General features: G+C 40.2%; 1 protein-coding gene across 1 annotated transcript; it reads right to left on the reverse strand.

Annotated features, from left to right (window-relative positions):
* Positions 1 to 27,633, reverse strand: LOC128502841 (G-protein coupled receptor 83-like). The gene is made up of 4 exons (XM_053472782.1): positions 26,670 to 27,633; positions 24,846 to 24,971; positions 21,485 to 21,618; positions 1 to 836 (listed from the first exon to the last, which is right to left on the reverse strand). The coding sequence occupies exons 1-4, from the start codon at positions 27,057 to 27,059 to the stop codon at positions 242 to 244; spliced, it is 1,245 nt and encodes a 414-aa protein (XP_053328757.1). The 5' UTR covers positions 27,060 to 27,633; the 3' UTR covers positions 1 to 241.

Raw genomic sequence — 27,633 nt, forward strand, 5'->3', positions numbered from 1 at the left:
AAGAGGACACGATTAGTGTTTAATGTTCAACATTGCTAGCGCCAAGGATACTTATACTCATCACCGTACACATCTTGAGCTGCAGTCGATAAAATTCGGTTTTATACCTTTTGTGGTGGTTGAGATTTGTTAACTGATATTATTCTGAACTTTGCCTCGTCTTGTATAGTGGAATTAGATCCATTATGTGTATAGTTCTATAATTTGTATTTTGTTGTTTGCATATGTCTGTTATCGACATTTACAGGTCAGTGTTTATAGTTTGCACATTAGTAGTAGACCTAATGCTGTGGGAGGAAGGACCTTGCTTGAACCTGGCTTGTTCCACCCATGCTTCTCTGAATGGCATGAGCACAGGTTGAAGAACAGTCTCCTGGGATTGTGAAACTCCTTGGCACATGCCCAGCAATGATTTAAGCTCCAGTCTGAAGCTCTCATTAAGCCAGCAGTAAATAAAAGGGTTATAGCAGGTGCTACTCATAGCAAACCAGTGCAGTGCAAAGTACAAATAATTTTTTGTCTTAATCCCGAGACTTGAAATAAGAACCACATAACAATTTAGTGGAAACCAACAGACTGCAAATACAACCACGACCAGGACCAACATTTTAATGCTTTTCTTCTTGTTCTTGCGGTGTGTGATATACTGTTCAGTTGTGATGTCTCCAATGGCATTTCTCATCCACAGCTTCTTAGCCAAACGACTGTATGTGACTGTTATAATAAGGAGGGGCAACAGATAGAGAAGCAGGAAGGTAGAAAGATCCAAATATTTCCATACCACTTCTGCAGGTTCAGGAAAGTCAGGAATGCACAGGCTTCTTACTGTAGTTTCCCTAAAAAACAAACAACAAAAAAACTATGTATATGAAGTTGTAGCAAAATATTATAGATAGCCAAGTTGCTGTAAAACAAGGCCTAACACTAATTCATAATGATATCACTATAGACTTGATCTCAAGTTTCTACATGAGTAGAAAATGAGTTGTATATAAAAGTGAATCTAGTTTATAGTTTGAGACGTGATTTTATCACAGTAGCAACTAGACTTGTGCATTCGTCTTCGGGCGAACATGAAAACGAACACGAAGAGTGCGTTTTCGTGTTCGTTCCGAAGACACGCCGAAGAGAAGACAGCGGCGGTAAAACGTAAAAGACACACACCACGAAGATCTTCGTGATCGTCTTCGTCTACCACTCTCCCCGGTCCCTTCCCCTTCTAACTTACCTTATCATCGCGGCAGTTCATGGAAGTGGAAATCCGTAGGTTCGCCGTCAGGGGTTACAGGGCAGTGCGAATGAGCCTATTGGTCGCCTACAGACCCTGCAGGTGACCAATAGGCTCACTCGCACGGCCTTTGTAACCCCTGACAGCGAACCTATGGATTTCCGCTCCCGTTATCTAACGCAGCATCGAAGGGGTTAACGGGAGCGGAAATCCGTAGGTTAAAGGGCCGTGCAAGCGACCAATAGGCTCACTCGCACGGCCCCTTAACCCCTTAAGCTGCAACAAGTTACGGCACCAGGAGCCTAAAAGTCTTTAAAAAGTTAAACCGTAATGAAGCAACTTGTCCGGCAGATCCCACTGGTCTCCCTGTTCTATCAGTTAAATGTCCGTACAAGCGACTTTATTGGACGTTCGTACGGACATTTAACTGATAGAACAGGGAGACCAATGGCATCTGCCGGACAAGTTATGGCACCAGGAGTTTAAAAGTCTGTACGAGCGACCCTATTGGTCGCCAGCAGGGGGCTCGTCTGCCATCAACCATTGGCAGACGAGCCCCCTGCTAAGGCCAATAGAGTTGCTCATACGGACATTTAAACTCCTGGCTCCAGAGCTGTTGCGGTACGCGTTAACCCGTATTAACCCCTTAACCAGAAAAAAACTATGAAAAACCGAACACGAACAATGTCCACGAATATTCACCCAAAGAGAAGACAGGAACATGTGAATATTCGCGGAATACGAAGATTTTTTTTTTCCCGAAGACGAACACGAACACGAAGAGCCCCCTGGTGCCCAAATCTAGTAGCAACCAATGAAATGGTCCAGTCAGCAGAAATATTTTGTTCATCAGCATGGTGAGAACTTTACATAATTTACATGAAATAATATCTATAAATCCATTTTATTATATTGGTATTTTATGTGCATGATATTACAGTATTTGCTTGTTTATAAGACGACCACCAAAAATTTGAATATTAATTTAGGAAAAAAAGAAAAAGCCTGAATATAAGCCAACCTGCCCCCCAGTTATGCACATCTGCCCCCAGACTTGCCGCTCTGCCCCTCCAGATATGCCTTATACCCCCCCCCCATGTGTGCAGACAACCTCTGCTTCTGCCCGGCTCTTCTGCTGGGGCTTCTTTGATGGAGCAGCGGAATGTCATGTCATGCCGGTGCTTTGCTGGCAGCAGCGGTTGTCTGGCAGACGTCCACCGGATGCTAGAGAGGAGGATCCCTGTCCCATGCAGTGCTGTGGGGGATCTGGATCTTAGTCTTATAGCCAGACCTCTATTTGAGGTCCGATTATAAGACAACCTCAAATTTAAAAGACAATATGGTAAATAAAAATATATACAACGGTCTCTTTGCAATTTATCCATACATTGTGAGAGGGCAATAAGACCAAAATCAGAATCCCTGAAAATCATACAGCATTCCCAATGTTTTCTCACTGATAACACTCAACAAATTAGCATTTTAACTTTGTTCCTTTTATTATTAAATTTGATTTTTATTGTTCATGCAGTTTTAAAATATTGTAATCACACCTGTGGTATTCAGCCATGTATTAAAATGGCAGTTTACTTCCCTGACAACCCCACTTAAAAAGGCCTTGTCTGAGGTAAAAGCTAAGGCTCCCCCTCTACTTCTTGGTCTGATAATTCTCACCACTGGTAGTGGCAGAATCCCCAATGGAATCTAAGGGACTGCTTTTTGCTTATGCACATGGTGGTAAGTATATCATGCACAAAGAGATGTGTTTGGCCGAACACATATACAGCAGGCAAATACTTGGGTAACATAAGAGGCAAATACGTATAGCAGACTCTGCAGAATTCCCCCATGCATTTGCAAGTGGGACACCATGGACATTTAAAAGGACCTCCTAGGTATCATATGCATTAAAGGGTTTTTTTGATGTTTATATGATTATGCTATTGAATGAAGGATATTATTTTGATCTATTATTGGCTTCATAATGCAAAGACTATCATAGTGGACCTACAAGGATTATTTTGTCCATACATTGTTGTTAATATAATTGTTTATTTACTGTGGTCTGTGATTTAAATACAAACACATTATCTGAAATAAATCTAATATAAAATGTTGCTAGGATACAATGCCCCAGGAATGCACAATGGCTTAGACCATGTCTCATCTGCTTCAGAAATGAGGCAGTCTAGAACATTTAGATCCTGTTTTTTTAACAAGACACTGGAGGAAAACAACAAAATATCAAATTAGAATGCTTTGCATGCAATGAGCATCATCCATTGAAAATAAAATAAGTGGCCAGGGCTTATTAATAACTTTTTTATGAAATATAATTGTGAGACTTTTAAGATAATGTGAAAATCATTAAACATAATAATAACCTTTCATTTTATTGGTACAGTAGACATTTACTTGAAATGTTTTTTTAATCATAAATGTTGTAATAAACAGTTCTAATAATTCTGACACAAGTGAATGTTTTTCTGTTAGATCAAAATATGGGTAATGGTATGGAGCTTAATTTATCTCTGCTACTAATATTGAAAGGTGTATGATTTATTATCTGTTGTGCTGCATGGAAATTGTTTTTGTCCCAATAGCCGGGAATGTAGAATCCTCTTTTTTTTTTTTGTGTCATTGGTTCATGTGTATCTTTATTACTATTTATTGTATACAAGCTTAAGCCTCTCAGTCAAGATAAACCCCAGCAGATAACATAAGAGAGAACTTGAATACTGTTAGAATCTTCTTTGTCTTGAATATCTAAGCTTCTCCAGTGATCAAACAGCAATCAAGACCACAGCTTCTATGTCTTATTAATCAGGTTTATTCGATAACAAATTATCAATTCATACAATACCAATGCTGGAACAAATGTTGATAAAAGGTACTGTAGGCTAAGTATCTTGGTGAGATGAAGATGAGAGCGTGGAAAGAGCGTAGAAAGAGACCTTGTCCTTGTAGTCATGCCAATTTATACCCCTTTACATTTGGTTAGGGTATACGTAAAGGAATCCTATTGTATATGATACACGGGCATTCCAAGACCCTCTAAGCTACGTCACTTAATTGATACCATATGTTCCTAGCACTCAAGTTGCATTCAGGCCTAAAATGTGCAGAACAAAATAAAAGTACAAAAACGATTTCTTACAAATACGTAAATATTTCTTACTGCTGTTATCGCCTCCTTTTCATATACATCCTAGGTGGGTATGTGTACACAGTATATACCGTATTTGCTCGATTATAAGACAAGTTTTTTTCCAGAGCAAATGCTCTGAAAAATACCCCTCGTCTTATAATCAAGGTCGTCTTCTATTCAGACCTCAAATAGCTGGGAAAAAAATGTCCGCTGGGGCCAGGCTGCTTACCGGTGCTTTGTTCGCGAGCAGCGTCTCTGAAAATGATGATCAGCTGCTGGGTTATCAGACGGAAGAAAACTTGAGGGCCAGAGATGAGGTTAGTAACCAAGACCTGCGCAGAAGAGGGAAGCTTTCAGAGATTCAAGCAGTTGTAGGAAAGTTCAGCAAGAAGGAGAAGAGATGCCCAGTCTGATTGACCTGTGGAGACATACATGCATAGGTATTGTTTTAGAACCTGGTTGGTTATTTAGGCTTGTCAGTTGGATTCAGGGTGGTATGCAGAGGAGAATTGTAATTGGATTCCAAGATGAGCACACAGGAATGTCCCGATTCAGCAATGGGAGTGTAGTTATGATTTTTCAAATTGTCTGGACAAGGCATTGGCTTTTATGTTCTCAGAACTGAGTCGGTAGGTTATGATGAGATTGAAGAGGGTAAAAAATAAAGCCTTTCGGGCTTGATGTGGGTTTCGCCATTTGGCTTTTTCTAGGTAGAAGAAATTTATATGATCGGTGATTATAGCCATGGGAGTTACAGCACCTTCCAGCAAATGTTTCTACTCCTCCAAGGCCATCTTGATGGCTTAATTTTACAGTTACCAATGTCATAGTTTCTTTTTGCAGCTTGTACCGCCGGTTAGATATCTGGTTTGTTGAGATATTGGCCCCGTCCCCAACTCTGGGGCATCAACTTCCAGGATGTATGGACGTGTAAGATCTGAACTGCAGAAGACAGGTGCGGATAAGAAGGCTTGTTTGAGATTATCAAAAGCTAAAGTGGCTACTCTCAACCAGCAAGATGGATTAACCCCCTTCTTAGTGAGAGCAGAGGCGGGGGCCACAATTTGGGGAACGTTTTTTATAAAGCGACGGTAGAAATTGGCGAAACCTAGGAATTGTTGGATCCCCTTGAGGTCGGTAGGTCGTTGCCATAGCTGTGACCTGTATCTCTAAGCCAGTTTCTAAAATTATATACCCAGGAAAGGTGATACGGTTCTGCTCAAACTCACACTTCTCAACAAATAGGGAGTTTTCTCAAGGCACTGTAAAACTTGTCCAACATGTTTTCGATGTTCAATGAGATCATGAGAGTGAATAAGGATATTGTCTAAATAAATCAGCACACGCATCAGTAACATATCTCAGAATATGTCTATGAAACCTTGAAAGAAAGTTGGGACATTACACAAGCCGAATGGCATCACTAGATATTTATAATGTCCATATCTGGTGTTAAAGGCTTTTACTCACCATTCTCTCGGATTTAAATAAGTTGTACGCCCCCTGGAGATCTAGCTTGGTGAACTTTAGCACCTTGGAGCTGGTCATAGAATTCAGTGATCATAGGCAAGGGATATTTGTTTTTGACAGTCATTTTGTTCAAACCATGATCGTCTATACAAGGCCAGAGAGTCCCATCTCTATTTTGAACAAAGAAGAATACTACGCCAGCTAGAGAATATGAAAGTTGGGTGAAACTTTTATTTAAACTGTCCATGTATTCGGCCAGGGCCCAATATTCATGTTTGGTACAGCCTGTCAGACGAGACATGCCAGGCTGCAATTCTATGGAACCATCGTGCAAGCGATCAGGTACAGTATCAGCTTTCTGTTTTGGAGAACAAATCCAAGTAGTCCCAGTAGTGAGTGGGAACAACAGTACGAGGGTCCTTAGAAACAGGTTCTAAGACTCTCAAGGGACATGTACAGCAAGAAGCGTGACAACCCAGGTCCCAGGCCGTGATTTGTCCCTCCTTCCAAACAATTGTGGAATTCAGGCTTTGAAGCCATGGTAGACCAAGAATCACAGGAATATGCAAACTAATCACTGAGATATTCTTGGTGTAGAAGCCCAACAGATAATTGGAAGAGAGGAGTTTTGAAAATGATGACACCTTGCCTGAGCAGTGTACCATCCAAAGCATTAATGGAACTAAAATTAGTTTTACGTAACAAGGGAATATCTTGTCTGGTGGCCCATGCTTTATCCATGAAATTACCGGCTGCTCCAGAGTCAATGAAAGCTTTTGTGGTCACTTGGCCTTTCCACAAGGAGGTTTGAGGCATAGAAATAGTGATTGCCTCTGTTATCCACTAAGCTTGAGCGTTTCCTGGCTTGTTGGGACAATTGTACGCTTGGAGACCCCTCTGCCCACAATAAAGGCATAGGCCCAAGGTACGGCGTCGCTGTTTCTCTGTACATGAGAGGTGAAGAATGGGCCCAATCTACATTGGATTAACGGTGGATGGAGAAACTTCTGTAGTAGCAGGGGAGGTAGAAACCTGAACCAGAGGATAAATAAGGACGGTTTCACCTCTCTCTATCCCATTGACGTCACTGTAGGTTATGGGCGCAACCTATAGAAAACACAAGGCAGAGAGCCATAAAGCCCTCAAGATTCTCGGGTAGATCTCTGTATGTAAGAGCATCTTTAATTGAATCATTCCGATCCCTACGAAAGGAAGCCTTGAGAGTTTGGGAATTCCAATCAGTCTTGTAGGCCAAAGTCCAGAATATAACCGCATATTGAGCCACAGATTTCCTTCCATGATAAAGGTCCATAAGACTGGATTCAGCCATCTCTTCTCTCCATGGAGTGCCAAACACGGTCCTAATGGCGGCTATAAAGGCATCTGCGTTGTCCAGCAACAAGGAATTGTGTTTCATGAAAGAATAGGCCCAGGCTAAGGCCACCCTAAGAAGCAGAATTATAATGAACCCTACCTGATTGGCGTAAGCAGCAAAAATCTCTTGTGGTTTTCTAAAATGAATTTGACACTAGTTTTAAAAAGCCCCGACATTCCCGATGGTCACCAGCGAACTTATCAGGCACCGGCATTTTAGAGGGCTTAACTCCAGATGTACCAGTGGCTTCTCTAAGTAAAATTTCAGGTGCCGATGCTGCCAGGCCTAGAGATGAAGCAGATGAGGTTAGACCTCTGAGCAAATCATGATAGTTTCCATCTTCCGCTAACAAGCACTAAAGATGATAGGTCTTGTCATTGTACAAGTCACTGGTCAGACCACACATGGAATACTGTGTACAGTACTGGGCACCAGTGTACAAGAAAGATATAGTGGAGCTGGAGAGGGTTCAAAGACGGGCAACCAGAGTAATAAGGGGAATGGTAGGACTACAGTACCCAGAAAGATTATCAGAATTAGGGTTATTTAGTTTGGAAAAAAGACGGCTTAGGGGGGACTTAATAACTATGTATAAATATATAAGGGGGCAGTACAGAGATCACTCCCAGGACCTATTTATACCCAGGACTGTATCTATAACAAGGGGACATCCTCTACGGCTGGAGGAAAGAAGGTTTCTACACCAGCACAGACGGGGGTTCTTTACAGTAAGAGCGGTGAGACTATGGAACTCTCTGCCAGAGGAAGTGGTAATGGTAAACTCAATAAAAGAGTTTAAAAGGAGCCTGGACGTGTTTCTTGAAAGCAATAATATTACAAGTTATGGATATTAGATTAATAGGGACAGAATGTTGATCCAGGGATTTATTCTGATTGCCATATTTGGAGTCGGGAAGGAATTTTCCCCCTGGTATGGGGCAATTGGCATCTGCTTCATAAGGGTTTTTTTGCCTTCCTCTGGATCAACACAGTAGGGACACAATATGTATATAGGTTGAACTTGATGGACTTTGGTCTTTTTTCAACCTTATGAACTATGTTACTATGTTACTATGTTACTAAGTGTACCGTAACCGTCAGATCCATGTTAAAGAGATAACATGTAACATTGGGTGAATCCACAATGCAAAACATTATTTCACAAAGCTCCCCTTTGGTAGTGAAAAAAACTACCAGGTTTTAAGGGGTATCATGATATAATGAGCTTAATTTTCCTTTGTAAGATCACTATCAAGCATCATTTTCAGAAAACCAAATATAACTAAATTGGGACAACTGTGTATGCCTCAAACCTCCAAGTATCACATAGTGATCTCATATCTCACGACTTCCATAGTCCACAATCTAGAGGCCGAAATAAATATTATACGAGAATACCAGTGTCTGTGGCAAGGTGCTTGGAAGTCAATATTAAATCGGTGCCTATGAGCCATTTAGTGAAATGTCCACTACTATCCTGCCTACCACCCTAGCAAGACCACCAAAGTAATTTTAAACCTGATGATTTGGGCTAAACTAAAAACTAGTTGGAGTTATAAATATAAGAATCTTGAAAGATGATGTGACGCATACATAGACAGACACTTTTTTAATTTTACAAAATATATGGCACCTGATGATGGATGCCTGCAATACTAGAACCATATATTCCATGATTGAATTCAGAAATGTATTGGGAAAAAGCACTAATATTTCTACAATGAAAGTCTGTATTAAAGCCCCTTTTACCTGTCAGAATTTCAGAGGAAATTCATCCTAATCCATTACGCTGATACTACTATAACTGGGAATTTTGTGATAGGATATCTATAAATATCCTCTTTCAGTTAAGTTGCAAACAAGCACTCGACCACCAGGTTGTAAATCATTCCCATGGATTCTTCTATCATAGTACTTTTCCTCTTGTTGCTTCTTTGCTGGCTGTTTTGGATGCAATGTGGTATGCTTCACTCATTCTCTTTTGCCAGTCTGTTACTTAGTCTTGATACGTTTCTTGTTTTTCTTCAACCGTGCAATTGAACAGAATGTCAATATGAAGTCTTGGGGATTTCCTAAACAGTAGGTAATACGGTGAGTAGCCTGTAGCCTCGCTGCGTGTGAAATTATAGGCGTGAACAACTGTATAACCCTGGCTGGTGTTCCTGCTACCATCTTCTCTTGACTAATTGTTCAATTACATTGATCATAATAATTGGATCTTCAGCTACTTTAGGGTCACTTGAGACTAAAATCGGGACTGTCAGTGTCTCTGTTGATGCTGGTTTACAGTCCAATTTTAATTTCACCTCAATCTACACAAGAAATGGTATTTATGTCAAGTTAGCCGCTAGTCCAGTTAGAGTACCAGGTCCAAGCAGTTCTGTAATGGGTCAGATTGTGGTGTGTGGGAGATATTGTTTTCTCTAGACGTCATTCACAATGCTGGCTTGGGCCCGAGTTTCCCAAAAGGCTTCTATGGTGACATCAAGTGGGCAATGGACAAGGCAGAGTCTTCCAACCAAATCTAGCAGCTTGGCTTAATGTTGTGGTGGTAAATAATTTACTGTGTTTATAGGAGAGGTTCTCCTATAAACCTTAATTACTGGACACCATACCCTGCTGTCTTGAAGTGTTAGTATAATGATGGTGTCTTCGCTGCTTCGGAATTCTGACTGGTGTGTGCTGGTGTTGGTGGGATATGTGGTAAGGAGCTTCTGGGGGTCCTGTCTCAGCAGCCGGTTTAAGTTTTACGGCGGCTGTGCCTTTTACTCTGCATCCCCATGACAAGTTTCCTGTTTGACCACAGCAGAAAGAGTGAGTATATGTGGCTCCTGCATTGGCCTCCCAGCGTTCCCAACAACCTGTCTTGCTTGCGTCTGGATCATTGGAAACTCTCTTGGTCGTGGTTGATTGCTGGTCTCAATGGCTGCGAGGAACATTTTCTTAATTTCAAACACATCTACCTTGAGATCTTTAATTAGCTTATAGGGATCTGCACTAGATTCTTTAAGATTTGCTGGCGTTTCACCCCTTTCTGATGCTCTAGACAAGGATTGCTGTCATGGGAGTGTACTTCTGTGTGGAGTTCATTTAGTCGTGGATCTTTTCCATAAGCGGTTTTCTTTAACTTTTGTCTTTTCTGTTTCTTAACTATTTTCTTTCCACCTCTAGATTAGCTGCTTCACTTACTCTTTCAATCAGTACTTCATCTGTGACAGCGATATCATTAAGGTAAGGTTTTACCTGAAACTTTATGGCATCACTCAGGAGTCCAGTTGCAATAGAACAAAGAAACTTCCGTTGAATGAGGTCTGTACTTTATGGGTCTTCAGTTTGTTTGTCACTTGACTTCCACCATAGCTTTTCTTTCAACTCAATTGCTCTGAATAAGAAGTTCTGAACTGACTCTCCAGAGATATGCATCAGCTTATTGAACATATCAGAGGAGCTATATTCCTTATAGTGTCCCTTCGGATAGTCATCAGCGTGCTGAGAGTAAGTCCACTCTTAATCTCCAATATATTTCTCAGATGAAGTCCAGGACAGTTTCTCTTTCTGTTCCCCTTCTCCAATCTATCCACAGATTCTGAATTCCCACCGGATTCTGAATTCCGCTGGCACAGTGGCTGGCAACGGTACTGTCACTTCACCCACTTCTCTCACACTTCCACTGCTCACGCTGATTCTATCCTCTAGTGTTCTCTTCCCCTCTTCTAACGCTTTTGCGAGCTTCCTCTTGAGATTGTTGCAGTTGGAGGTATTTGTCTCTTAGGTCTCTCAACTAAGTGTGCTCCTCTACCATTGGTTCTGCGTATGCCACACCCTGTTTACTCCCTGTAATAATAAACGACAGGAGGTCTTTCATGTACTAGCAAACCTCATCTTCCTTTTGACTTCCTGCAATCTCCTCACTCTCTCTGCCTTCCTTATAAGGGTTCGTCTAGACTTGGTGAGGAAACCGGCGCCGCTTTCTTCGGGCACTTTAGAAATTGGCAAACTTCTACAAGACGAGCTTTCTCTAGCTGCAGTAGCGTTGTGCTCACTTTGTCTTGCAATTGCTCCATTTTCTAATGTTATTCTCATAGGACTTTCTAGTGACTTCTAGATTCGTCCCCGGTAAAATGAGTAGTCTTTTCTTGCATTAATTTACTCCTCCTGGCTGGCTCACCAAACTATGTTGCATTTTTAGAATAAAAAGACGGAGCTTTTTCTGGTGCAACACATATATTTTGTGATCCTCATCTGAAAACGGATAAATGACTCTGCTTTACTCTGGGCGCTCTGGTGCTATGTCTCTTAACTGCATTCAGTGCTAGCCTCAGTATTACTGAACCACTGAGGTGTTCACATGGTTCCAATTACAGTTACTGTGGCTGAGAACATAGCGATCGCCACCTACTGGTAGGAGGTTAACACAGCAGCAAAAGAACTATGGACAATGCAGTTATGGTATTGTCAAATATAACAATAAAAAATTGCTTAATACTTAATTCTGCATACTGTGTTCTTTTGGGGGGTAATGAGTTTTAATACTTGTTTAATACACAGAGTGCCACACTCTCTCCCACACGCTCCCTTCAGAAAAGAAGGAAAAAGACCAACCTAGAAACTGCAGCACTCCTTCTCCAGGGTTCCAATGAGAGCACATTCCATGCATGCACATGACAATCTGAACAGACCCTTGCCCGCGCCATTTGCCAAGCCAGCAGTGAAGCTGATTGGTGGTAAGTATGTCATCTACAAGGAGATGTGTTTGGCTGAACACATCTACTGTACAGCATATAACAGGGAGGAGGGGCATCATCTGAAGAATCTTCCTATTCATTTGCAAAGGAATGGGAATGAAAATGTAAAAGGATCACAAAGCTATCATGTGTTAAAGTGCATATAGTGGCTGAAGTGTCCCTTCAAAGTGCCCTACTGAGTAATTCACAATTCTGTATTTACTGCAGTATATTTATTTTCTGTGATAACAATTCACAAAAAAATTTAAAATTCAATTGGATAATTCATCATTTTGGATAATCATTCACTAGTTATGTTGTTATCATGTCCAAGGATGGATTGTTTTTTTAATTATTTTTTTAATAAGCATATACATGAAGTTTACAGTTTAGCAGATGGAGAGCCAAAGCCAAGTGAAAATAGAATTTTATGTTTGTATTCCCAATATTGTGTTAGTCAACTGCTTGCCCACCAAGGAAAGAGCCTTACTTTATCTCTCAGATTTGCTTGTTCTACTTTTTAAGGCAAGCTAACACATTACATTTTCAAATATTTTTTAACACACTGTATATCCTGAACTGCATCTGGTCATCATTATCTGACCTGTAACTCACCTTTGCATTTGTCAAAAAATGATTATTTTGGAACCTAAAGACAAATATGGCATTCCACAGAACTGTCCAACAATGTCTCATATATAAATATAGCAACTGTGTAACTGATTTCTGCATATATATATATATATATATATATCAACTCAAGTCACAGTAATAAACAAACACTGTCTGTTTCCATCAGTAACACACAATTATACATTTTAATATCTCTATTGAACATGCTGTGTAAGAATTCACAGTGAAGCATGAAAAAAAGGATGTGAACCATTGGATGTATCAACTATTTGGCTCTATTTTGGAAGCAATAACCTCAACCAAATGTTTCCTATAGTTCCTATAGTTGTGGTTCAGACCTGTGCAACGTTCAGGAGAAACTTTGGACTATTCCTCTTTACAAAACTGTTTCCGTTCAGCATCTTTCTTGCAATGCCTGGTGTGAATATCTTGATGTCATGTCACAGCAACTTAATCAAGCTGAGGTCAGGACTCTTGACTGGGCTACTCCACAAGGCTTATTTTATTATGTTGAAACCATTCTGTTGTGGAATTACTCCCCAACCTCTTATGGTATCGCTTACCCGTTTGCTCCAGGTTCCAGAAGTTGGCGGGTGTTTTTAGTTCCCATCTCAGTGTATATAAAAAGAGGCTGCAGCAAAATTGCGGAGGCACGGCAGCTGGGGTGTAACTAGAAACCACAGGGCCCTGATGCAAAAAATTGTCCCATCCCCCCAACATAATTGCCCCCTACTTGTCTGTGCCTTCTTTGCCCCTTGACCCCCCTACCAACATATACTCTGGCACATATATCCAGACACGCTTACTCACACTCACTAACACATACGTTCACACACTGGCTGCATTCTGTCTGGCTGCTCGCACAGTGGGGTCACGTGACCCCAATATGCTTGTGCCAGTTCAAAATAGTTTAGAAAGGGCTGTTTCCAAACTATTTATAATCGGTACGAGGAGACATGAACAATGGGTTGCAGGGGCCCCCTAGAGGCACGGGCCTCACTGCAGGGACCCCTGTTGTTACGCCAATGTACGGCAGCCATCTTGGAGGAGCCTGTATCCTCAATGAAGGCTCCAGTGTATATGAAAAGAAATGGTGCCAGTCTCCTTTTTTACACTTCCCCTCTATCCTCCTATACAGCCATAGCATAACCACTGACAGGTGTTGTGGAAATCAAACGTTGTGCTGACCACCAGACTTCTTTGAATGTATAAAAGTTTATTCCGGATACAAGCAGCTGCAGGGAGATCTGCACAAAAGCCTGGCAAATCTAACAGCTTTACATTTTCACACACTATATATACATTGATAACAAAAGAAAATTAGTAAACTCCTGCTAAAGGCTGGCACACTTGCAATATCTCTGGGTTTGCCATAAAAGGCAAAAGCCTAACCTACATAACATTAATATGTATGATATGGGTGGGGTTTCAGTTATTTAAAGCAGACATCCTGTGCCCTGACGTTGACCCCAAGTTTACACTTATGGTCCAGTTTCTCACCAGCTGATTCAGTTTATGTAATTTGACCTATGCCCTCTACCATATATATCATGTTCCTCAACAGAACAATACTACCTCCCAGTGCATCAGACTCTTATCACCAAATTGCAGAAAACAGTTAACCTCTTTCTACCCACACTCTCCACATCCTAAGATTCCACACAGGTAAAGTGAATAACACTGATGATCTTGTCATCATGGGACCTGTCAGTAGGTGGGATATATTCAGCAGCAAGTGAACATTTCATATTCAAAGTTGATGTGTTAGAAGCAGGAAAAAAGGGCAAGCGTAAGGATCTGAGTGACTCTGACAAGGGCCAAGTTGTGATGGCTAGATGACTGGGTCAGAGCATCTCCAAAACTGCAGCTCTTGTGGGTTGTTCCCGGTCTGCAGTGGCCAGTACCTAATCAAAAGTGGTTCAAGGAAGGAAAAGCAGTGAACCAGCGACAGGGTCATGGGCGGCCAAGGCTCATTGATGCACGTGGGGGGTGAAGGCTGGCTGGTGTGGTCAAATCCAACAGATGAGCTACCGTAACTGAAATTGCTGAAAAAGTTAATGCTGGTTCTGATTGAAAGGTGTAGGAACAAACAATGCATCATATTTTGTTGCATAAAGGGCTGTGTAGCCTCAGACCAGTCAGACCAGGCATTAATTCTGCATTTAAAAACCATGACAAGAGACTATATAAATATATTTCATGGTCAAGATGCCTGTCAGAAAGGAGCACTTCACATTAAAATTATACCATGCAGGGACCCATAATAGCTGTTAAAAAAAAACATGAGTCTCTTTAAGGCTCAGTTTTAAGAAATTACATTACAAATGCTTAAGACATCAATTCATTTTATTAACATACATATACATACAATGCATGCTTGACACCTTTGCTGGAGAACAGGATGTTGTGCTGTATATCACACATCTAATCACCTAAATTACTCTTGAACTTAAATATAAGAGGAAACCTTCGGATGCTGAATTAATGAAGTATTGGTAATTCATAGAAACATCTAATTTGACTACCGATAAGAACAATCTGGTCTGCCTATTTTTCCTGAAGTAGTACTCGGGTCTTAATCAGCCCTTGATATTGTCTAAGATTCAGGATAGCTTTATGCCTATCCAATGCATGTTTAAATACTTCCACTGCATTAGCCTCTACCACATTCAATTTACTTACCACCCTCTCAGCAAAGTAAAACTTCCTTACGTTACATCTAAACCCCTGACCAGCTTGTTTTTGACTATGATTTATTGTTGTAACATTTCTCCTTTGAAATAAAGTGCCCTCCTATATCTAGGGTCACCAAAATGGCCAGGAGCAGGATTGGATAAATGAACACATTCCCTGGGAATTACCACTCGTCAGCACGTGTTAGTTCTAGAACTACCACATTTATCCAAGAAACAGATGGAAGTCCGTGGGCAAAATAATAAAATCAAGGATTCAATAGAAGTTTATAGATCATCCATAGAACATGTGATGTATTTTCTGTATCTATTTATTTATGAGCATTTAGCTTTCTCCTATTTCCAGAGGAAGTGGGACTGTGCTCTTTCTTACAGCAGACACTATTGAGAACCAAAAAACATACCATAATTTCTGCAAGATATTGCACTTAGGTGCTAAGGGTTTCAAATGAGTTGTGCTACTCCATTGATCAAAGAGACCAGAAGTTCAAACTAACAGAAATTTGTTGGTGAGCTGCCAACTTATCAGGCTATCATAGGTTTTTTTGTTTTGATTACAATAAGCTCCAAACCAAAAATACTAACAAGGGAGAGGCTGTCCCTGTGCACAGAAAGGCCAGAATAATGCAGATACATTTGCTGAGAAAGAGAGGTGAAGAAACACTTATTTTGCTCAGGACATTTGTCTTTATTATTCTGTTCTCCTGGTTAGGTCATGTCCACAGAGAAGCGAATGGAAAAAGAAGACACGAGAAGCAGTGGACAAAGACAGAAGACAGAAGAAAAATTAACAAAAAGGTGCAAGAGAAGAAGAAGAGCTGCAAGGCAAGGAGACAGGGACACGTAAGTTGCCAGCGGAATAAGGTAGGGAGACATTCAGAGACAGAGTGAGAGTAAATGAGAGTGTGTGTAAGAAAGTGAGTGAGAGTAAAAAACACCAATGAAATAAAAACCAGACGGGGGTGGGGCAGACCTCGGTAACAAATAAGGTGATGCACACCATTGCTTGGAGGAGCAGAAACCCCACCGCACACACCCACACCCAGAGAGACAAAAAGGAGGCTGGTTCCAGCCATGAGGTATGTGCCTAAAAAGGTAAACATCATTGAACACTGCAGAGTAAAAAGGCAGGGTCTAAGATGTGTACAAATCGCTACAACACTCTGTGGGAATCCCGCTGTCCCACACAAAAACAATAATGCAAAAGAGAATAGAGGTGAGTAGAGTGAATTAACAAATAAGGAGATATAGCTTACCCCTTTGGGGTTAAAAAACACTCAGAATCCAGGGTGTACATAAAATATACAAATAATAGTGCAACCTGTGTGCAACACAAATGAATGCAATAAAAGTAATGGGCTAGAACACTCACATGAGTGGAGCCAATATGACTGACTCCAAATGAAATCGCTATGTGTGATTTGGGGTCACACACCCATCTGTTGGTGCAGATGGGTTCTGGTGTGGATTACGCTGTGCTGACTCAGTCCTCATAGTTACATAGTTATATAAGCTGAAAAAAGACATGCGTCCATCAAGTTCAGCCTTTCCTATTTCTGTTAATTTGTTGCTGTTGATCCAAAAGAAGGCAAAAAAACCCAGTTTGGCTCTTTCCAATTTTGCACTAACCAGAGAAAAAATTCCTTCTTGACCCCAAAATGGCAGTCAGATTTCTCCTTGGGGAACTGGAGACTCTGAAGTGGATGGGCGCTCAGCCCACAGGCTAAGTGGCTCCTGGGGATGGGCCACGCAACACAACTCCACAACGCTGCATTATAGTCATTGTGACGGAAACCTCCATCAATGGGACCACTGGAGAAGCCTGACTGCCAGCCTCCTCCCTATTGACTATGGGCCCTGGGTTTGTAAAGGGTTTTGTGGCTACCCCCAGCAGTATCACCTCATCACTGGCTGAGGGGATTATCTCCAGCAGACAGCCAGGATCTGTCACCAGGGAGTGACCACCATTCTTTTAGTAATGTTGTACAAATCAGTCTTCCCCTCTATTGTATTGTTAATCTCGTTACTGCCCCTGTTGTCTCTGGGAGGCAGATTAAGGGGGCGGTTTGTGTCCCAATATCTTGTTTTATGTTAATGTATGTTTTGCTGGATACATCCAGTCCTGTGTGTGAGAAGTAAATCAGTCTTCATTTAGTTTTACCCTACACTGAGTCTCGGCTAGTGACTGGGGAACCGGGGAAAGTGTGTTGTCCCAGGCTAAGGGAGAACAAGACAGTGGAGGTAGTCGGTCGGACTAGCCAGCTCCGTGACAGTCATGTTCATTGACGAGATTAAACATGAGATACAAAATGCCAATGTCTCCACATATGGTCCTGAGTGGTCTCCTGACGTGTTTTGTCCAATTCCTGTAGGTGTGCCCTCCCATACTCATTACCATAAACATATACCTCTTTCACAAAGAAAATTAGGTTCCTGCTGGCTTCTCAGACACCGTTCACCATCTTTCAGGTTCCTATTGTTAGCCCTCTCGCTCGACCTCTCAGATGGTGCCAGTGGGATGGTGGTATCCCTGCCTGCAGTGCAGGACGCACTGCAGGCAGGCATACCACCATCCCATTGTGTCAGAGTGTTTGCTGCAAGCCCTCCGACTTGGGTGTGTGTTAGACTCCTTGGTACTTGTTTAAAGTTGGGTCAGGTCTATTATACAGGGCCAAATAAACCCTTCACAACAGAGAAACTTGTTTTGGTTCTTCATAATGAATAGTGAAGTGAAAGGGTTAAAAACCACAACTCACCAACATTTCCTTCCTGAATCCCAGGACAAAGGGGTGGGGACACACACTCTGCATGACCCTGCAGCATTGAGCTCTAAACTACCCAGTATAGATACTGTATAGTTTGGAGCTTTAGGTCATGTGCATCTTAAACATTCACAGTTAAAATGCAATGCTGCCTGTCCGTGGAAGAGACATGAATTTGACAGAACAGGACCCCCAAAAAATGTCTCAGAAAATCCAGAACTGTTGGCAGGTATGTCCCATTTGGCACTATCCAGATCTCTCCAGAGATCTACAGCTATATGAAGAAATGCAGAAGAAATATCAACCAAAAAACTTTTGTCTAAAGATCCTTAATCTTTAATGCGAAGCAGCCCAGAGGGCAATTCACCTCTACCAGCCCTGCCCTGACACTCAGTATTCACAGGCTGCTTTCACTCTGAGGCGCTATCACCTCAATATGTGTGCTGTCCTATCCACTGTACTACCAGAGAGTTATCCTATACCCCAGATAGCAAATTGGAAACCGAGCAACAGGCACCACTAAGGTTTCCATACAGGACAAGTCCTCACAAGCCAGCCCTGAGCACATGCAGTACAAGGACAAAACACTTTGTCTTGGCTATTACAATCTTGGCATTTATTATTTTTAGTTCTTATTCCTCCTTTTGTCTTGAATGCCTTTTTGTCTCTTATTCTTTTTGATTATTACTCAGGCATTGATTTTGTACTCCTCTACCCTTTTAAGTACACTTACAGACTTACTAATAAGATACATTCTATATTCACTCCACCCAAGGGCTCATTATGAGGTGAACCATGAGCTCAGGTCTTAATGATACCAAGTCTCTTTACATGTTTTGCAAAGATTATGCTTAATTATAACTAGATAAAGATGTCCAGCTACGCTTTATTGTACAAGCACGTTTTTCTCTTGATAAATATGAGTCAGTCTAATTACATGTAATTGCTTTGGCCTCCCGCATTCCAGCTGTTTATAATTCGGTGTAGAGCAGGAGAAATGTGCAGGGCTGTGGTTCAAAAGGTGTATGCCATAAACACAGAGAGTATTACGTGCATTTGTTTTGTTTGCTTTTTTTGTTTTTTAATTTGGGTAACAAGAAAACTAGGTGACAATGTCCCCTTTTAGCAGGTAAGTTAATTGTTTTAGTAATGCAAACGTTTGCCAGGGTTCATTATGTGTAAAAGCTAATTCATAAACCCAAATGCAATATGACTCAACACTGTTAAAGGGGATCTTAAAAAACAGTATTAACTCTAAAAGCATAAAAGCTAATACTGTAAATAAAAAAGTGGACAGTCAAATTAAAAAACAAAAACTGTAAACAAAAAAGGTAAACTACAGCATCATATTACATATTTATTATATAATTTAATTTATTGCATACATGGAAAAACCAGATGAAGAATATTCTCTCAAATTTGCAATTCTGGGATCATGTTTCAGTTCTAGAGGTATGCTTAAATATAATTTGGATGTGAACTTCGAGGGCTTGCATTAGCCAAGACCAAAGAGCTATCCAAAGATGTCAGGGACAAGATTGTAGACCTAAAAAAAGCTGGAATGGGCTACAAGGCCATCGCCAAGCAGCTTGGTGAGAAAGTGACAACAGTTGGTGCGATTATTCGCAAATGGAAGAAACACAAAATAACTGTTAATCTCCCTCGGTCTGTGGCTCCATGCAAGATCTCACCTTGTGGAGTTTCAATGATCATGAGACCAGTGCAGAATCACCCCAGAACAACACAGGAGGATCTTGTCAATGATCTCAAGGCAGCTGGGACCATAGTCACCAAGAAAACAATTGGTAACACACTACGCCGTGAAGGACTGAAATCCTGTAGTGCCGCAAGGTCCCCCTGCTCAAGAAAGCACATGTACAGGCCCCTCTTAAGATTGCCAATGAACATCCATGATTCAGAGGAGAACTCGGTGAAAGTTTTGTGGTCAGATGAGACCAACATCAAGCTATTTGGCATCAGCTCAATTTTTTGGAGGAGGAGGAATGCTGCCTATGAGCCCAGTAAGGTATTGTCATGTGTAAAAAGGGGCATCAATTTGCAGGATAAAAATATAATTTTGCCCCTTTATAAATCAATGGTAAGACCACACCTTGAATACACTGTTCAATTTTGGGCACCTATTCTAAAGAAGGATATTATAGCACGGGAAAAAGTGCACAGACGGGCTACAAAATGGAATACTTTAGTTATGAAGAAAGATTAATTAATTTAACTCTGTTTAGTTTAGAAAAATGGCGCCTCAGTGGGGATATGATAGCATTATATAAATATATTCAGGGCCAATACAAACCATTGGGTGGAAATCTATTAATAAACAGGACTATGCACGTGGTCACGCATTTAGACTGGAAGAAAGGAGATTTAGTCTAAGGCAAAGGAAAGGGTTTTTTTTTATAGTTAGGACAATAAGGATATGGAATTCTCTGCCTACAGAGGTAGTTTTATCAGAGTCTGTACAGACATTTAAACAACAATTGGATGTACACTTGCAAGAACATAATCAGGGATATAATTTTTAAATTATGGGGAAACAGCTTCTTGATCCAAGGAGAGATCTGACTGCCATTCTGGGGTCAGGAAGGATTTTTGTTCTCCCTAGTTTGTGCAAAATTGGAAAGAGCCACAACTGGGTTTTTTGCCTTCTTTTGGTTCAACAGCAAGAAATAAACAGATATGGGAAAGGCCGAACTTGATGGACACATTTCTTTTTTCCAGCCTAACGATGTAACAGCATCCCCACCATCAAACATAGAGGTGAAAACATTATGCTTTGTGGGTGCTTTTCTGCTAAGGGGACAGGACAACTTCATGGCATCAAAGGGACAATGGATGGGGCCATGTACCATCAAATCTTATGTGAGAACCTCCTTCCCTCAGCCAGGGCATTGAAAATGGGTTGTGGATGGGTATTCCAGCATGACAATGACCGAAAACATACGTCCAAGGAAACAAAGGAGTGGCTCAAGAAAAAGCACATTAAGGTCCTGGAGTGGCCTAGCCAGTCTCCAGACCTTAATCCCATAGAAAATCTGTAGAGGGAGCTGAAGGTTTGAGTTGCCAAACATCAGCCTCGGAACCTTAATGACTTGGAGAGGATCTGCAAAGAGGAGTGGGACAAAATCCCTCCTGTGATGTGTGCAAACATGGTGACCAACTACAAGAAATGTCTGACTTCTGTGATTGTCAACAAGAGTTTTGCCACCAAATACCACCAAGTCATGTTTTGCAAAGGGGTCAAATACTTATTTCACGGAGTAAAATGCAAATAACTTTTTTGAAATGCATTATTCTGGATTTTTTGTTGTTATTCTGTCTCCCACTGTTCATCTAATCTAAATAAAATTATAGATTGATCAAATATTTTTTTCCTTCACTGTAGACACAGGCATTCCATTTGAAATGAACAACACAAAAAATGTCTAACACTCACGTATAATTGTACTGAAACAGCTTCTGGTATATAGCATGAGGGAGGGAGAAGCACGTCGCCATAACCCAGATAAATGAAATACTCAGGACACCCTTTCTGAGTGACATGCGTGGTTTCAGTGGATTCAGGATAACCTGAAATAAACACACAACACAATTACACTTGCACGGCACTGATTTTGTCAGCATATATTAATTAAGGTGCACAATAATATTTATTATGTTCAAAAGAGACATATAATCTAAGTTAGGAACTATTTAGAACATAAATGTTAAATAGATATGTTCTACAGGCTTGTGTAAAGACATTTCTTCAGTTTGATAAGTTCTGATGTAAGAAATTAAATCACTTAAGCTGTGTGATGTCATTAGTGTCACGAATACATTAAGTGCTGAGGTAGTACTGGTAACACAGTAATGTCCTTGAAATGTCATCCCAGCATCCCTACTCCTCTAGGGACCAGGTGATCAGGCAATATGCTGAAAACCTGAAATGCTGAAAAGGTTAAAAAAAATCAACAGAAAAGCACACATCCATTGATTGGATCGGCATGCTTACACAAACCTAAATTTATACCGTTTCATAGATCTTCCACACGAATACAGGCACAAAACCAAATAATGCAAAACCATTTGATTTTTTTTTGCAATTTATAAGGAATGTTGGTGAAAATGTGTAAAGAGCTGTTACCATCCAGATACCTGGGGAAAAAAAACCCATAATCCTTGGCTAAGAAAATCCTATCAATTTGACATTTCACTAAGCATTAACCTAGTTTACTGAAGAATATACCATACTAAATATTATATATGCATATAGTAAACTCCCATTTTAAACCCACAAAAATCAGACATGAGTTTTCAGAAGCTATTTTTGTTTCTATAGCAACAAGATAGTATCCCCATAAAACTGAATAAAACCACATTTTACTTGGATAAATAATTGTTTCTGGAAAGAGTTGGGGCATTTAACAATAGTAGAAATTATTTTGTACATGTTTTTATGTACATGTTAAAATACTGTTATGTGAATTGAATTCTTATGGGATTTGTATAACAACGACAATTTTTGGTGCTCCCCCCTTTTTTGTTTTTCTTTTCTTGTCTTCTCTACCTCTCCATATCCTTTTATTATTTTTCACTTCGCTCTCTTTTTTTTTTATTCTCTTTGACTAAACAGTTTTCATATGCTTTGATATTTTTCATGGACTTAATATTGTATTATACTTTTTCTGTAACTATGCAAAATATTTTTTTTCTGAAAATCTCAATAAAAACGTATTGCATTAACAATAGTAGAAATTGTTTCTAATGCTACACCTAGTACAGAACAGGTGGAACAGCACCTTCAGTACCAGTAATGTACATGGGTAGGTAATGCCTACACAGGACAGGCATTTTAAAATGCCTGTCTTCATAGCTGGTCGCACCACATGCAAACAGTTGAGCTATTACTGTGGGGTCACAATGTTGCCTTAGGTGACCTCACTGAGCTCTGAGACTGACCACCCCTGTATAAGAAATTGGAACCAGCCTGAGACAGTCTGCCATTGTTAGACTATCTCTGTGATGCCCATCTTAATGGAATACAATTCCTTTCATGCTTATTCAACATGTGGACAAGTTCTCCTATAAAATACGAGATAATTGTACCTAATCACATTATTGGTTAGTGGTAAAACATGCTTATTAAATCATTTTCTTTTGTCTTCCTGCACATTTATGTAATTTAAAAATGTAAATTTAAAAGCACTTCTACAGAAAGTACCCTTGAACAGTGATTAACCTCATTGATGAGATGTTCGCTATTAATTTTCAAGGACAGCTAAGTTCTAATCCATGATGTGGAACATTATGGTTTTGTATCAATCCTCAATAGGCATAACGTCTGGATTCAGTTTTAATCCTTCTACATTGTAGTCGGATGATTATACTAGAGGGGTCCCTAATGACCTATGGGTTGTCTGTGTTAATGCAGCTTTAATTTCATATATTTGATCTTGACTATCTGAAGCATACGAGCAAGTATTTTATTAGGAAAACAAATTAGTCTCTGTGAATTGGATACAAAACAACTGTGCCACTTACAAATCTCATGTCACACTATACACAAACATACAAACATATGCTAGGTTCCAAAAAGATCTGAGGCTAAAGTCCAAAATACACAGTAAAATGTGCAAATACATAATATCAGCTTACATACACACCAAAAGCTCACACCAATACCATACTATAACATACACAACACCATATACAAACCCACATGCACACACACTAAATCACCATACACTTATACACACTCACTCTACTACATTTACACACATAAATATAAACATAATCTCACTCCCCCCCTCCCCATTTCACAAAACCCCCTTTGCTTAATGCATGTTGAGTCCTGCTTTTAATGCAGCTCACAGTTGTTGTACGAGTCACAGTGCTACTTAGTGTTAGTAATAGAGACTCTGAGGTCAAACTGTGCTCCATCCTCAAGTCTCTGGAGCTGCCTGGAAGGGGACTAAAGGAGGTATCCCCCTTAGCCCACCTCTAGTGATGCACTTGACACATAAACACATATGCGGACACTTGAGGGACAACCACATGCATTCATTGAGAGGCATCACCACGTAAACACACAGACTTCCACACATATGGATCCACACTCCAGACTTAGGGGATCATGTCACCTTAACTAAAAACCTGCCTTGCTCTTATAAGCAGAGATCCATGCAGCTTAAATTTTTGCAAAATACGACAAAAAAAAATCAGCTTCTTGCTAGCTGAATCTATCACATGTCAGGACCCCATAACATCACTGCAATGTTATCAACATGTCATGTGTTATATTTAGTCATTTACATAGAGAATGTTAATTTGCGGTTGGTCTTTGTACCATGTAGGTCGGTGCTCTCTGAGTTATTCCTTGGTAAGACACTAATAACAATACAATCACCATAAGTGATTATACTTCAAAACTGGAGTCTGTGTGTGTCTCTACAAATACTCCTGCTGCAGGAGTGAGACCCCATGAACCAAGTGGGTCTTCATGTGGGCCAGCACAACAAGCACTGTGCAGCACAGATAAATACATAAAAAACACAGCAGCAAGTGGGAGCCCCTTGCCATTAAAGGTCAAATTACCCATTTCTTGGTGAAGTGATTTGCTGGACATGCTTCCACGTTAAGAAATGACTGCACTTAGGAAAGATGAAGTTATTGAAACAACCCTTACTTTAATGATGGAAAAAGTCCCTTAAATACTTACTCAAGGAAATACTGTAGATGCAAGGATATTACTGCAGCAAAATTATGTTGATATTCCATGTTGTATACCGATAAAAGTTTTGAGATGTCTGCCTTACCTGGTGTCGGTCCAGAGAAATCGCTGTGAGTGTGAGAGTAGACACATGTAGGGAACAGTACTGCACAAAACGACTAATATGGCACATATCCTTGCCAAAGATCCAGGTACTATTCACAAATCGAACCTGAAAATATATAGAAATATTCTGGCATAATAAAGTATTAAAAATATAAGGTAAATAACTCAAGTAGAGTATTAAAAATCCTTGTAATATTTATTATCCTCAGGCTGTTATATTATGCCTACCTAAACAAGCTATATATAGAGGTTATGCAGTGTATATATATATATATATATATATATATATATATATATATATATATATGTGTGTGTGTGTGTGTGTTGACACCTTGTTATCTTATCTAGACAACATACTATTGTTAATGTTTTTTAAAATCTGAAGCATGGTAGCATGTGTGTAAATCATTAATGTGTAAATCATATTTTGTTACATGTATTATAATGTACCCTTAAAATAATTTGTAGAAGCAAAAATGTTTGCTTAAAAATAATTTTTTCCAATTTTCCAGTTTTCCAATTGTGCAGGATGTGAAACTAAGATTTAACAGTAACATTCCCAGTTAAAATATTTTTTTTAATAAGGCTTCAAGGTGTTCATAGGAAAACTTATATTAACTGTTGGCTGATTTTTTTTAATTATAGCTATTAATAGTATGAACAAAATCCAATTTGAATTTGTCTTTGAATTTGAAAGTACTAAACATACTTTTGTGTATTGATTTTCTACAATATGACCTGGGGCAGTGTCTGTGTTCTGTAACTGGTGCCATTTTTTTTTGTAATATATGATGTAACAAGTTATATGGCTCACCAGGCATTTGAAAGAAAAACAAAGAAACAACTTACTAAGAATATGATCATGGCTAACATAAAGCAATCAATTTTATGTATTTGTTATTTTCCAAAAAAGGGAGTTATATATTCCTGCAAAATACAGTAATCTTTGTACGGTAACACAAACCTGAACATTAAATTACATTGTATCTATCTTGTGTTCGATGTTAACAAAAACCAGGCCAATGTTTACAGCCTCCGCTGCCGACACTTCAGCAACAGAGACGCACCGGCTGAAGTGCCGGCAGCGGAGGTTGTCTACATGCATTGCCGCAGCCGGTGAACATCTGCATGGTACGCCTTGGCAACCTCCTTCTCTCCAGCAGCCGTGGACGTCTGCTATCTCCACTGCCGGAACTTCCACCTATGGTGGAGCACCGGCGTGATATAACCTTCCGGTGCTCCACCATAGGCGGAAGTTCCGGCAGCGGGGGTCATCGTGCAGACGTCCACGGCTGCCAGAGAGAAGGATCCAGGTCCCTTGCAGCGCTGCTGGGATCCGCAGCAGGGATAAACGAAAACGGAACAAAAACACGAGCCCGGAACTGCATGTCCAGGGCGTCGGGCAACACGAACTGCGCATCCCTGTGCTAAACCCCGAATATAGGCCGCACCCCCACTTTAAAGACCTAAACTGTGGTAGTTGAGAGCTTTCAAAAGGTGCAATTCACCTTAGTCAATCACTAAATAACTTTCAGGCTTTGCATACATACATACATCAAAATAAGACAGAATGTGAAGACTCATGGATTTGGTAGAATTCCGTTTAAATAAGTGCATTACACATTACTTATAGGTATTTCAGTTCAGATACATTTCCCTCCTGTTGTGTCACAATAGAGTAGGAAAGGAATTGGCACTTGGTGTTGTGATAACAAAATCGTATTTTGCTGGAAGATTTAGATTAATATCTAAATAAAAAAGGTTTGGTTTATTTTCTTTCAAATTCTATTGAGAAAAGTCTCACCAGTGTGAAAGGCGTATTCAGCAGGGTGATCATAATGTCTGAAATAGCTAAATTGACAATGAATAAACTTGTGGCTGAGTGCATTCTCTTATTCTTCATAACCACATGGCAAACTAACATATTGCCAAAAAGGGACATGACAATTATAACAGAATAGGCTATAATCAACAGTGCTTTGACTGTAGGTTTCTGTGAGCCAGACTCATATTTAGCCAACTCTGCAAATAGCTCCCATTCCCTGATTCTGCTGTCAGTCCAGTTGAATGATGTCCTGTTCATGATCTGGAGTTTGCCAATCAATATACCTAATGAAGAGTTTATTTTAAGTTCCTCCCAAGCTTTTGGGGTCCCTGATATACGTTGTAGTGAATGTAGTAAAGGGTATGCCATTGCTTCTCCAGATGACTTTTGCAAGATCACTTTGTCAAATATTAAGTATGGCAACAGCCTGTATTTGGATCAGTCTACATGAATGTGATACTTCACTTGCTTGGCATGTCTCAGTTGATTTAGTATCATTCTGGTGGAGACAGTTCCAGGTTTACATCAACCCTACGGAAGAATAGTCACTTTGTTATATTTAGTAGCTATTCCCGTCACTCAAGTCCACTGTTAAGTATATCATCTCATATTCAATTATACTGTATAACTTAACAAAATATCAAAGAAGCTGGACAAACAACCAAATGGTCTATGTGAAGCCGTTTTCTTTCCCTCTGGAGCTGCATATGTCAGCTTCATTGCCACAGCATTCCAAGTTGGCTTATTAATCTTGAAAGGTGCCATTAATTTAAAAATATATTCCAAGACTAAAATTATGTCTGCTCCGTTTTTGAAACTTTTTTTGCAAGATGTTCTCAACCATCCCAGGAAACAAATGGAATATTCTCAACTGAAAGAACGTTGTGTGTAAGTATCCTTTGATTCATGATTCCACTTTGGTAGAGGGATCCCCGATGCCGCC

Source organism: Spea bombifrons, chromosome 8 (assembly GCF_027358695.1).
Source record: "Spea bombifrons isolate aSpeBom1 chromosome 8, aSpeBom1.2.pri, whole genome shotgun sequence".
NCBI classification, from domain to species: domain Eukaryota; kingdom Metazoa; phylum Chordata; class Amphibia; order Anura; family Pelobatidae; genus Spea; species Spea bombifrons.